The 13773-nt window shown below is 46.1% G+C and overlaps 2 protein-coding genes and 1 long non-coding RNA gene across 3 annotated transcripts in view; 2 read left to right on the forward strand and 1 right to left on the reverse strand.

Moving 5' to 3' along the window:
* Positions 1-3186, forward strand: part of LOC111851388 (reversion-inducing cysteine-rich protein with Kazal motifs-like) — a 33580-nt gene extending 30394 nt beyond the window's left edge. Inside the window, exons 20-21 of the mRNA XM_072711034.1 lie at positions 1230-1385; positions 2706-3186. Of these exons, the coding sequence (XP_072567135.1) occupies positions 1230-1385; positions 2706-2921 (372 nt within the window). The 3' untranslated portion in view covers positions 2922-3186. The remainder of the gene's footprint in view (positions 1-1229; positions 1386-2705) is intronic.
* A 3640-nt stretch (positions 3187-6826) lies between these two features.
* LOC140588803 (uncharacterized) lies at positions 6827-9941 on the reverse strand. The gene is made up of 2 exons (XR_011990000.1): positions 9811-9941; positions 6827-7765 (listed from the first exon to the last, which is right to left on the reverse strand). It is a non-coding gene; the product is annotated as an uncharacterized lncRNA (long non-coding RNA).
* An 83-nt stretch (positions 9942-10024) lies between these two features.
* Positions 10025-13773, forward strand: part of LOC111851387 (TGF-beta receptor type-1-like) — a 32376-nt gene continuing 28627 nt past the window's right edge. The window contains exon 1 of the mRNA XM_072711033.1: positions 10025-10169. Coding sequence (XP_072567134.1) covers positions 10100-10169 — 70 coding nt within the window. The 5' untranslated portion in view covers positions 10025-10099. The remainder of the gene's footprint in view (positions 10170-13773) is intronic.

Consider the following 13773-nt stretch of genomic DNA (forward strand, 5'->3'; position numbering starts at 1 on the left):
TCACCGACTCCAGAGGGTTCATTTGAATTAAAAGCACAATATGTTAAGGTTTCCAAATGAATCACGAGCAGTAATTCATTTACCGTTGACAGCACTAATACATTTTATACACACACACACAAGCATGTCTGTACTCAAATCTTAGTGGGGACTCTCCATTTATTTCTATGGTGAAAACTCCTAATTATGACACCCTTAACGCCTACGCAGCTCTAACCTTAACCTTAAGTAACTTTTGTGGGGACATCCCTTCATGACCACAGTGTACTCAGCTTCCAGCAGGATGGTGCGCTATGACACAAAGCTCACTGCATCTCAGGCTGGTTTTTTTGTACATGACACTGAGTTCACTGCACTCAAATGGCCTCCACAGTCACCTGATCTCAGTCCAGCAGAGCACCAATGGGATGTGGTGGAACGGGAGATTCGCATCACGAAGGTGCAGCTGGCAAATCTGCAGTGACTAGTGACGCTGTCATGTTAACATGGACCAAAGCCTCTGAGGAATGTTTCAGGCGCCTTGCTGAATCTGTGTCACAAAGAATTAAGGCAGGGCTTACATATAAAATCATCATCATCAAAGCATGTTGCTGTTGGCGGTATTCTCAGCCCTTAATTTGTTTTACACTATTTGCTCATAAACCTGTCTATAAATTCATTAATAAATTAATAAATCCATTAGAAAATTATCAAATGTCTCTTTACTGACATTTTTCCATCCGCTTGCTGTTTTTAGAAGCATTAGCAGGATAACTGAAGGACCTTCTGTCATTTTGTGACGTTAAAGTGATCCACGTTAAGGGCTTTGCGTAGATTTCCCCGCAGCACTCGAGTACGTAGCCTGCATGTCCCTTGGCTGGGATTGCCGCTTCGATAAGTTCTGTTTACATTGGCTGTTTAGCTACCAGCTTACCTGAGATGGCCTTGAATGACTCTGCGGTTTCTAGTTCGTGCTAAAAAAACAAAACGAATGGATTCCACAAAATCGATGTCCGTGCCGTTTGCTGAGACTGACTGTGGGTCTCACATCCGTTGAGGTCAGGTATTCATACATGGCCGTTTGCTGTCTGTGCACATTTGGCCATTGCTGGTTGTCAGGGTAAGTGTCCAAATGCAGTGGTTCTTTAGACATGCCCTTCCCTCTGCATAACATGGACTTAGTGTTCAAGAGGGCGGGCAGGTGGTCGCACCAGTGTGGCCATGATGCTGACGCCGTCTCTGCCTTTCAGTTGAATCGCAACCGGCCCATGACATTGCATGACGTGCTGCGCATCCTGCGACTGCACGTCTCTGTGCCCCAGTGCGACATCTTCGGCTACCTGAGCATCGACTCGGCCATCGTGGTACTGATTGTGCCTGTGGACTACCAGCCCACGTCTCTGCAGGTACAGTAGCACTACAGTTAGAGCAGGAGAGACCCTGGACGGGAATCCAGGGCAGTGTCCTCACACCTATAATACACTACAGACAGTGCAGGAGTCACCCTTGACAAGATTCCAGTGCAGTGTCCTCACACCTGCAATACACTGCAGGCAATACAGGAGTCACCATGGACGAGATTCCAGTGCAGTGTCCTCACACCTGCAATACACTGTAGGCAATGCAGTGTATTATAATACACTACAGGCAGCCCAGGAGACACCACTTCTCCTAAACCAGTTTTTTGGACTGCTTGAGGAAACTGGACCTATACACACAGAGCCACGGTAGGATTCAAACCCACAGCCTTGGTGATGACCATCCTAACCACTGAATCTCCCTGCTGCCCTGCAGTGGTGCTGTTCCCGCACACATGCACTGCCATACTGATGCACCACAGTGCTGCGTTTCTGGTGAAATCTTGTTCCTCACCAGCCCTGCTTTTATTGGTAGCACAGTAGAGCTTGATGCTCATTTTCCACGCTTTCCGTTTGAACGTCTCAGAACACACATTGACTAGCTTGCCTGGCCCCAAGACCTTCCTGTTTGGTACGTTTCATGGTGGAGTACGATGTTCCGATCCAGATTCTGGTACTGTCAAACAAGAACCCAAAGAAAGGGGTCCAGGATTGTTCTGCGTCCAAGTTATGAACATTTCAGTATAAACCCACAGTTTGTTTATGTCTGAGTAATGTTACTGTGCCACCTGGCAGTATCTGTGTTTATTCCTGCAGATAGAGGCTACATTCGGGGGAGCATCTCATGTCCTGCTAGACCTCATATCATACCAACGTCCAGTCATCGTACATCTCCCTCTGGCCAGCTTCGCACTCACCCCCACACATGCACAGGCACACGGTCGGGACACGCAGTTATCAACACGGAGCACTGGAATCCCATGAGCCTCTTGACAGTCTGGGACGGGTTAGGCGCAGGTCGGGATACGGAGACGATCGGGCCCATAATATCTGCTGGCATCGAGATGAGGTGGGCACAGAGATGGAGGTGACTCAGGGCAAAACAATCCACGCGTGTATAAACGCCTCACCCCATCTCCGAAAGTTGCTCTCGTCATGAAAAAAGCAAGGCCCTTAAACTCAGAGCGGACATTCATTTTCATTTTCACTTGTAAGTTGTAGCCCAGCTCTCCTTTCGTAACCTCGCTGTTGCCTCGATTCCTGACACCAGTACTCGGCTATTCACCCTTGAAAGCGTCAACCTTACACTGAAATGTTTTGTTCTCGCCCAATCCCCCCCCCCCGTGCCTGTGTGTCGTCCTGCCGCAGATCGAGGCGTGTAACAAGGAGGCAGAGAAGATTGACTCGCTCATCAACTTTGGCAGCCCCACGCTGGTGTCCCGCGTGCCCCTCTCCGCCTTCGTCATGTCCGAGGTCAAGGTCTCCGCCATCAGCCAGGCATCGCACCCCACCCCTGGCCCCCCACCCATCCAGCTGCTTCTCTGTGCACTCCTGGCTCTCCTGCTCACTCTGTGGGCCCCCTAGCTGCCTCTGCCCCCCCCCGCTACCCACCCGCCGGCCAGTATCAGAGCCTCAGCACAGCAGCGCTCCGTGAACTGCACCATGGGAATATCCTGACAATCACACTCCGTCCCTCCAGGCTGTGAGGAAGACTGAGGGGGCGCCGTGGATCTTTCTGCTGAGGGTGTGACGGCTCAGCAGTTAGGCCAGGTGGCTCAGACTCCTGGGTGCACATCTGCTGTGACACCGGGCTGGCTGGCGTGCCCCCCCAGTCCTGTCAGTGCCCCCCCCCCCCCCCCCCCCAGACCTGCCAGTGCCCCTGCCCTCTAAGGCCTCTGCATTTTTAGCTTGCAGATCCACGCTGCATGCGTCCAAAATTGTGGCAGCAGCAAGATCAACGCGGAGAAGTAGCCGCGCTGCCTTCTGTAAGCTAGCGTGGGAAAAAGGGATGACTTGCGTACCGCTGCGTAAATAAATAATCTTGTTCTCAAAGAATGAAGAACAATAGCCATGCTAATGATTATGACAATCGATGCTCGTGGGCAATGCTGCCTCATGGGTCCTTTGGACATTATATCACAGTATAAATACAATTCTTATATAATGTAATACAGTAATTTTAATGTTTGAGGGAATCTTTCTGTTTCTGTGTTGGCCGAATCAGGGTTGGGCTCTCCTGGCCGTCAGCTAAGGGAGCGAGATCGCCGTGCCAACCGTAATGTAATTACTCTTGCCTGATGATATTTACAAAGTGTTTTATCTCAGAATGTAAGTCAGTGGGCTTCGCTCCTGAGTGCCTTTGCTTCCCCTGTCACAAGAAGTGTTTCCAGTGTCTCAGTATTATTGTGCTAGGGGGCGCCACTGAGTCCAGTGTTCTGCCCAAGTCTGTGGCTAATGAAGGGAGGCTCGGACAGCAGCAGATTTAACGTCTTTAACGTCCTTCCCGTGTCTGATACCGTCACCTCTGCCACTTCCAGGGCCTCCGCAGAATGCCTTGTGTTTTTAATTCGTCACTGTCATGTTTTTGTCTTTTGTTGCATTTGATATTTTTCTTTATTTTCTCTACAAAACATGTAGTAAAAGCAAATGTAGGCACTTATGCATAAACCACAGTGTATTTTCGTTGTGATTTAGTACAAATGCAAGCGTTTGTAATTTCTTAAAATGCCAAGAAAATGCATATTTTATAAATTTTTAAATTACAAGTGTCAAAAGGACAAGCGTGTGGTGCTGTGGTTCTTAAGGCTTTGATACACACCTGGAGAGTGAGAACGTCTCGCCTTTCTCTCCCCTGCATAATTCATTGACTGCGGTCGTTTTTTGTTTTTTTTCTTTTGCAATATCGATTTCCCCGCTGCGATAAACAGAGCTTTCTCCCGGGGGCTGTGGTGAACCTGATAGGATGAGAGGGGAGCCAGTGAGCCGCGCTCGTGTGTGAGCGAGTCCCGGTGGCCTGCTGATGGAAAACAAAGTTTCACCCAGTGAACTGAAGAACTGGGTCAGCCATGCATGGTGTGATTTTTACAGTGTTTTTACTGCGCATTTTTGCTGCATGCTGCCTCATCAGAAGCATGGACTGTTCCAGTGATTATTTTTCCTCCCCATCATTCTTTCCCGCTTTTATCTTTGATCATAAGCAGCGTTGAAGAAATGAGACACAAGAGTTGCTTGTGGGTGTCTGATTGGCTTTAAGGGATGGCATTCTGGCCTATCATTTGCAAGCTCCCTTTGTAACATGTTTTGTTGGGCCGCTTCTGCGGGTCATACTCAGGAATACGCTTTCAGCTCTGCCCCAGTCTGTGTGCCCCCCCCGGCGGCCCGCTAGAAACTGCAGCTTAGTGTCTGGGGCAGCAGCGTATTGCATCATTTTGATAACCAGACCAGCTTATTGCATCATTCTGATAACCAGACAAGCTTATTGCATCATTCTGATAACCAGACCAGCTTAAGTATGCAGACCAGAGTAGCAGCATGAAGGAAGGACAGTACACACGGTATTCTCTTACAGCAAAAGCAACATGAAAGATGATATTCAAAGGTGTGTTTGCTGCCACATGGCCTTCCTGTTAATTCTGGTTGCAGGTCGCTCTGTGTACCTGGGTGAGAGACACAGTAAACACAGCCGGTCCCCAGGACGGCACGGCATGTAGTGCTTACAGCACCGCATACTTAATCGCCCACGAGTCGGAGAGCCGCGAGTGCGCCGCTGACGAGGCTGGGTCCCGCTGTGTTTCCCAGAATAGCGGAATGGCGCTACGCTAGCCTGTAGCGTAACCAGCTGTTTGTCCTGGAAATAGACGAGCGTGGGGAGAAGGCCGGCGTCTTCGCAACGGGCCGTCACTGACCGGCCTGGGCTGCTGAAAGGCGGGAGCTGTCGTGGCAAGCTATGCACGCCAACAGACACGGCGATACAATGCGCGCCAACAGACACGGCGATACAATGCGCGCCAACAGACACGCCGATACAATGCGCGCCAACAGACACGCCGATACAATGCGCGCCAACAGACACGGCGATACAATGCGCGCCAACAGACACGGCGATACAATGCGCGACAACAGACACGGCGATACAATGCGCGCCAACAGACACGGCGATACAATGCACGCCAACATACACAACAAAGCCACCTTACAATTAAAACGTAACAAGCAGCACTGTTACAGTGAAACAGCGTACATTTTTTAAAAATAAGATTTCATTTCTGAACAAAGCTTCTTTCTCTCTATCTTTGATATCCGACACCTTATTTTCTACCTGTAAAATAACCGACCCGTATCTTCCCCTAATAAAATAACTAGTCTGCTTTGCCCTTACAAGAAATGTAACTGCTGAATTTGCTGCGTGTGGTGTCTAGTATCAGCCGTGATGGTTACCAGCTCACTGTATAGCAGCTGCAATGGTTACCAGCTCACTGTATAACAGCTGGATAATGGCCTGTACAGTTTGACATTGCGTGCAGGTTTATTTCGTGCTTTATTGATGTTTCAATCAGGAATGTCAAACGGTCATAGGGGCTGGATGTCTTCTCTGATTGGGGTGTCTGTAGATCATTACACGGACGGCTCTGGGAGCCCATTAAGGTCGTCTTCTATTCAGGTGTTAATGGAGCCTCACCAGATGTCTGGGCAGGTACCTTCAGAGTCCTTTCTCGCACCATCTGGCCCCTCTGCATCTGCTGCCGTGAGTACGGACGGGCCTGGCCGGGCCCCTGCCTCTCACTCCTGCCACTCACTCCTACCGCTCACCACTTTCTCTCACCCCTGCCTCTCACTCCTGCCTTTCACTCCTGCTCACAACTGTCCCTAGCGCTTGTGTTCCCCAGGGGATAATCAGAGCTTCCACTCCCCTTGATCGTAGACTGGTGTGTCCCAGTTTCTGTCCAGGACAAACTGCCACTTATGACACAGAATATTTTACCACAACATAAAGCATGACTGTGTTGGTAGCTGCAGCTTTCAGATGATTTACTGTTAACGAAACAGACTCGTATTCGAGACGACCTGCCTGGCTCAGAGCAGTAGCATTCGGTTTAGCGTGTTAGCGTGTACTAGCCGTTAAGGCTGTCGTTTGACACATGACCCACGGAATCACGGACTGTGTTTTTCACATGCACCCCTGGATGCACTGTGGCCGCAGCTGGTTCCTCGCTCGGTGCCGGAGCATCCTGGCATAAAAGGCTTCCGGTGCTTACCGGGATAAGGTTCTGATGTGACAGGTTCTGATGACATGCTAAAAATAGCAGCAAGACGTGATGCACGTCAGGAACATCAAGAACAGTTTTGCTGTCACATGGTACAACAAGAACAGTTTTGCTGTCACATGGTACAACAACGGGTCCATTTTAAAAGGGGGGCTTGGAAAGATCTTAAAGGACAAAAAAAACACAATTTGTGTTACATGCTGAATGACAGAAAATGATGATGAGGAATGTAGTTCTATGTTCATATAATTAACAGTGAAATGCAGCATCTTGTAATATTCCTCAAAAACAAAGCAACCAAAAGCCATAAATGAAACTTTACAGGCAGAGAAACTTTACAAATATTTGGTGCCATCTAAGATTAATCATGTTTGGTTCTATAACCCCGTTTGTTTGGTTCTATAACCCCGTACCACATGCAATTCACTAATCTTTCCCAAAGTCTTCATGTTTCAAGTTAATTCACGCAGAGTAAACTGCTGTCTGTGCGTGTATGTATACATTTAAACTTGTGTATATACATATCCATTTTTACTGATAGAATTTCTGTATTGGTAAGTTAAACATTAAACAAATGGCAGATTTTTTTAATCCAGTGAAAGGTGAAGAGATTCCCTCTCACAGCTCTCGTGTTTCATGTTTTTCTTGACACCTGTCTTGTGTGGCGACAAGTTAATTTGGCTCTTTGGAGATAATTATTCCATTCATTAATGGAAAGCACTGTGGAGAAAGCGGCATATCGTTCGATAAAATGAAATCGAATCACACATCTTGAGGTATTAGAGACAAAGACCTTCTCAGGCGCCCTGCCCAGCTTTCGCTCCCCCCTTCTCCTGCAGGGACCAGGTCCCAGAGTGAAACAGATTCAGACACAGTGACACAAAGCCGAAGCGGGTGGCAGATAGAGCAGCCAGCCAAGCCCCCACCAGTGCCCGCCTGCCTGTTTTCAGGGGGGGGGGGGGTTGGGGGCACAGTTCATTTGACAATCAAACAGCGTTGCAAAACCCTGAACTCAGCATTCCACGCCGATTCTCTCTTTGGGGACGCTTTCCTGCAGCGAGTACAGAACCGGCGGTAAGAGCAGCAGACTTCCAGACTGGGACCAGACAATGGCCAGGCATCCGTCTCCGCCCACAGACTGGGCAAGCGTGTGCTGGTGTGGACCTGTGGGAAGTGGCGATGTCCAGTAAGGGCGCAGGAATAAAAGTGTCCGGCCATGTGCTTTCATGATCCCCTCTTAATGCCCCCATATCCCACCTGTACAGTTCATGCTGACAGATCTCGTAACTTTACACACAAATGACATCTTAATTCTTAACAGCTATACTTTCATCTATATTCACTACTTCTGTTTAGACATGACAAGCTACTCTTTTATATTTCCTGGATTTAGTTCAGGATTGTGGTACATTTTGCATTAGTTTTTCTGTGTCATAACTGTTATATATTTATATTTTGGTTAGAAGCAAATTCTTTTATCTTCACCTTCTTCCTTCAAGATTTTATCTTAATTTAACAGCTGGTGTCACGCCACGCAACTGAAGTTCAGGCCTGAAGCCATAAACAGGCGGATGTATTTATGTTAGTATCTCCATCAAATTATGTCAAATATTGTGTTTGTAACCAGCTTTTAAAGGAAGTAATAGATTGCATAAATGTTGAATTTCTTGCCAAAAAATATTAGACTTAATGGGAATACACCGCTGCATGTTTTTTTTCTATTTATTACTAGCAATAAAAAATGTAAGGGTGAAATAAACATGCTTGTCTAACCCAGTATATAGCTGTAGAGAGTGGTTATTATGTCAAATATAAAAATTAGCTAATTTTTCGTCCTCTGGGTTATTGAACTTTAAGGTCAGTCGACAAAGAAGATGTAAACGAAATACATTTTTAAGCGTATGTTACACAGATACCGTTCAGTTATTTGTGTAGGTGAAGAAAGCAATTTACAAAACATGTTTAATTATTCATAGAGTGAAGGGAGGCTCATAAATCACCCAGGCATTGTATTCACGCTTTATAAGCTCCTATAAACACTATTTTAAAATGGTCTTTAATTGGTTCAGGAGCTGTATTTCAAAACATCAATAGAAAATGTATGCTAATAATGCTTTTGCGAGAGCGACGAGCAAACCCAAACAAAACGTGGTTTACGGTAATCTGATAGCCGGCTTCGAAGGGCTGCGCGCGGCACGCGCACATTCCCCTGCGGCACTTACTCATTTGATCTTTCACTAACCATCATTTGCTTTTACGGTATCATTACAAATAAATTAATTGTTAACCTAATATACGCTTTTAAATATGCATTATATTAAGCCTATACTACACTAAAATAAACTTCCCACGTGAGTTCATCTATAGACATTAGTCTTGAGAGTTTTGGTTTTGTATAGGCTAATTAAACGATTCCCACTATATCACCAATGTTTTAAAGATTTCGTGGATGTAGCAAATTTCAGTTCTTTTGTACTATAGATTTTATTTGACAAGATGCTCCTTATGTTTTATGTTTTTTTTCTGTCTTTTATATTTTAAGACGCCATGGTGAAAAAATAAATACATATAAAGCGAAGTTTTCCCCCTCCGATTTCTAGTCTGTTTTTCAGCTTTTTCTTATTTTATTTGCTATCACTTGATAGGTAAATTTGTGTTGGAAAAACCTGACGCTAGTGATTTCCTTACTTATTAATAGACTGTAAATATGCATTTGTATTAAAAAAAAAATCGCTCGACACACTGTTAAATGTCACAAATGATTTTCAGAGATGTAGACATGGTGGATTGTTATGCCCGCATTTCTGCCATTGTTTACGTTTCGGCTATAGATTGTGAAGATTGCGCATGCTTGAGACGTGATTTTGAAATTTGTTATTGCGAAAGAATAGCACCGCTGGATTATAGAAAATAATACTAGACACAAATCCACATGCAAAATTTAAATCGTGATCAAATATTACTAATACCGTCAATGTTACAAAAACTATTAATATTATATACAATAGTAAGGAACCCGCGTCTTTACCTTCATAAACTTGATTTACATAAGCGGAAACTCTTACTATAATAAACCAAATAACCAATCAGTAAGTAATTAAGATACAAAACAAACGACTGAGACACTGTCAGTCTGCCTGCGCATGTGTTTCCCGAAACTGAATGCACTTGCAAAGTAACCGCATATGATTAGAGTTTGGCTCACATACAAAGCAAGATGTCCGTGACATTGGCAGCTGCCCCTGTCTTCCGACGTATTAATCTTGGCATTTCCCACTGGCATGCTGCTCGATCGCAGCCGCCGCAGCCCGGACCGGCGCTCGTGACAGGCGTTTGTGGAGCGCCGGGAGCGAGGAGGCCGTTTCGCGCGAGCTGGGCGTGGCGTGACAGCGGCGCCAGCCAATCAGATGTTTGTTTTTTTCCTCGAGCGAAGACTGGAGAAGTTCTTTTAGAGAGGCAGCCTGCTGGCTCGCGAGTCTGGAGTAACTTAGAGCTGCGATGGACGCACTTTTCGTTTGTCTGGTGTCATTAGTCCTGCTTTCGGGGACGGGATTACGACAAGCCGAAGGTAGGCATGCGGCCAGGCACCGTTAATGCTTTTGCACTTTGAATCGGTTTTTAAAGTTTGGTTTTGAGTCTAGGGCTCCCCCCCCTCTTTTTACGTTGCTGTTTTCAAGACTCGCTGCCTAAAGACTGTTTTCAAAGATGGCGCAGGTCAGAGAGCGAGCCGCGCCGTCAGGAATCGTTATTGTTGTGTGACTTGCGAGCTCCTCCTAAGGAGGAGAAAACGACAGCGATAGGGAGGGGGAAAACGGAAAGTCACTACAGCTTAATTAGGCTTTGGCGCGGCCGGTCCGAGATTAGAGCCAGCTCCAAAGTCGCCTAACTGGTTTCCAGCCCAGCGGTGCCTGGTCGCCCCCGCCACGACGAGCGGAGCCCCGCCGCAGCCGCGCTCTGCCAAGTTGCCCCGCGGCTTTCCTGCGTGACTGGGACGAACCGAACCGCAGCCGGCGCTCGGACGGCCACCGGGCGTATAGTTAGGACGTGGCCGCGGCGGACGGAGGGTGTTACAGCGGGAGTGGGGCTGAGTGTGAGCCCGTACGGTCAGCGGCCTGTTTGTGTGTAGCGCTGCCGTGTGTGTGTGTGTGTGTGTGTGTGTGTGTTTGTTTGTTTGTTTGTTTGCTTGCCCGTGCCGTGGTGCAGGGGACGTCTGTGCCACTAACTATACAAACAGTCCAACAGTGATACAAATGTCTGACATCGATAGTCGCTATTGAGAGCGAATCGTTTGCCTTCAGTTTCCAGATGACATTTCAGCATGTTAACCTGGCTCGCGCGTCGCCTATTGTCAAACGCATGTGTGTGTCCAGTTTAGATGGATATGTAGTTACCTCGCCATGTCAGTTTGTATAACCTTACATTGATTTCTAGTTTTCAACACGGAGAACAGACGGATGGATAGATGTGCGGTGAGTGAAGCGGGCTGTTTTCCTGCAGGCAGCGCCTTTGTCTTCTCGGATACTTGTTGAAGGACGAGATCGGTAGTGTATTGGCATCACACAGTGAGCATCGAGACGGTCATTTTATTACTGTTTAAATTTTATACTACCAAACCGTTTTAAAGCAACTTGGGATGGTGGTCTTACTGGGTCAGAGCCGTTCGGAAAGCGCTGGGTTTGCCTCCGGACCGTCACACGCCCATCTCGTACCGCCCGTGATTATTGCTGGTCGCAGCGTTCCCCGTCCGTTTGCTCCCCGCGGCTGGCACGCTGTGGCCGGGCTGGCGAGGAAAGGACGCTCTGATGACCAGCTCCATATGTTTAATTCTCACTCGTGTTACACCTTCACAGTTTTGAATTGCACGGGCACATGATCGCGGGGCATATGGCAGTTTGTTCTGCTATGTTGACATTTCAATACAGCCTCTCTGGGTGCAGACAGTTGCACCATGCGAGTGCCCACGTTATCACCACGCTGGTTTTTATATAGTGAAAGGAAAGAATATATATCCCGTTATGTATAAATAACAGTGTAAAGTAGTATGTCAAAGTATCGTTCTTGTTGCGTTAGTAGTTCCTTAAGCGAGTCGGATCGCATCGGCATCATGACGCGATGGAATTCAGATACTGTGCCGTGCAATCCCGCGTCTCTCTACCAAACAGCTGGGATGCGCGCCTTTTCCGCTGTTTTGATGGATGGAGCAGTGAACAGCTCGTTCTCGTTCCCATCTTTGTGTGCTTTAGTATGCACAGACACGCGTACATCGTTTCCCTGCGGGATTTTCCCCACAGGATCACCGAGAACCGATAAATAAAACATAACGGTCCGCGCTTCTGAAATGCAAACATTACCTGTGCATACATGGGTATTGTTACATTGTGGAAATCTTTCGGTTCAGTTCCTCACACAGGTGTGACATTTAGGTTACATTTTCACTTCGTAAGTGAACGGTTGCATTCTCTCGACCAGAATATGAACTTTCTCTGACTTAACCCATGTTGAATGTCCAGTGTGTGTTTATATATGTGCTGTTGCCTTTTACAGGAGCTAGAAATTTTGCAAACACTTGTTTCACCAACATCCTCATGTAATTCACTGCCCTGTGCATCTTCCCACTGACAAAAAAATACCACATTCGCTGTCAACAATTGAATTTTTCAGCATTTTTGCCATTATGATGCGTTTTCTTGGCTGTTTCCGATTTCTGTTTTTTTCTGTTTGCAGGTGTGACCAGCCAATTCCGATTTTCTTTCTAAGAACTATAATTGACAGCATATAGAAACAAAAATCAGTTTTTCCTTCAATGTGAAATTTTATTTTCATAGTAAAAGATATTGCTAAACTTTACAATTTCCCTCAAACTGCACTAAATTTCAGGATTTTCTCTCGCTTAAGTCTCAAATTCTCTGTGACTGGAAAAGGGTACAAATAACAATTAACCCAAAATGAGCTGTTGTACACCCTACTTTATCTGACACATTTTACTTTACCAAACAAGAGCCGGTGCAACAGATTTAAATAAAACAAATGCCAGTTACTTACCGGTATATCATTTTCCAGTTTGTTTAAATTAACCAGAACACGATGCTTGACCTTTTTCTTCTTCTTTTTTACTCGTGTTAAAGTCCACAGCTTGCAATCCTCCAAAAAAAGTGAAGTCTAATATACTCTCCCAAATAATAGGTGCAGGTTGATATTAATACCAACATTGCATGTTATGCACATACAATACTTACATCGCTAGTAAGTTATGAAAAAGCCTGATCTTAATCTACCTTCATACTGTACGGACATTATAGCGCAGGGGGTTAAAGTTTCACTGAAACGTTTTTACACTCGTTGGAAAACACCTTGGTTAGCTTTGCAATTTTGATGATTATTCCTTTTCAAGATTATGTAGCATATGTTTAATAATCATTTTAAAGTTTACCTTCTGATGCTTCACCCCCACGGTTTACTGTGGCTTTACTTGTATTACAGATTGCAGTCTTTGTGTCGTCTTCACTCACAATGAAGAACTTGCTTGCTAATGACATTTTATCGTGTGGCTGTTAGTGTGCAGGCAGCTGTGAGGTTATTGCCTGCACCACTGTGCGTGTGACCTGTGGTGCATGCATAAAACGGACCGGTTCAGTATCAGAAATAATGAGACTGACCAGCCGGTCTCTAGTCCAGGCCGAGCACACTGAAGACTGATTTTCTTGCATAAGCAACAAATAGTCAAACCTGCTATACAATTAAGTACCTGGAATGCAATCAGACTGTATTTTCCAGCAGGTGGATGTTTTTGGAGTTGGAAGTCACTGCTTTAGCAGTTACTGAGGATTGGGACCCAAAGACTGACCTGCCATGTACCTACAGGAAGTAGTCAGGCCATTTTATTAGGTATCCCTACATAGTATAATGTGGGATCGCCATTTGTTCCCAGAGAATTTGTATGTCAGTATTCAGACCACTGTACACCACTGTTTTATTGCACTGTTATTTTTGCGCTTTCGGCTTTCCTATTAGCCGAGTCTGGCCATTCTCCTCTGGGCCATTTCATTAACAAAGTATTAACAACAGCCCTGCCCCTGCCTGGATGTTTCTTTATTGTACCATTGTCTATACATTTATAGACATTGGTACCGGAATCTCAGGAGGGTTGCCATTTCTGAGATGCTGCCACCAAC

This window comes from Paramormyrops kingsleyae, chromosome 4 (assembly GCF_048594095.1).
Source record: "Paramormyrops kingsleyae isolate MSU_618 chromosome 4, PKINGS_0.4, whole genome shotgun sequence".
Lineage (NCBI taxonomy): Eukaryota > Metazoa > Chordata > Actinopteri > Osteoglossiformes > Mormyridae > Paramormyrops > Paramormyrops kingsleyae.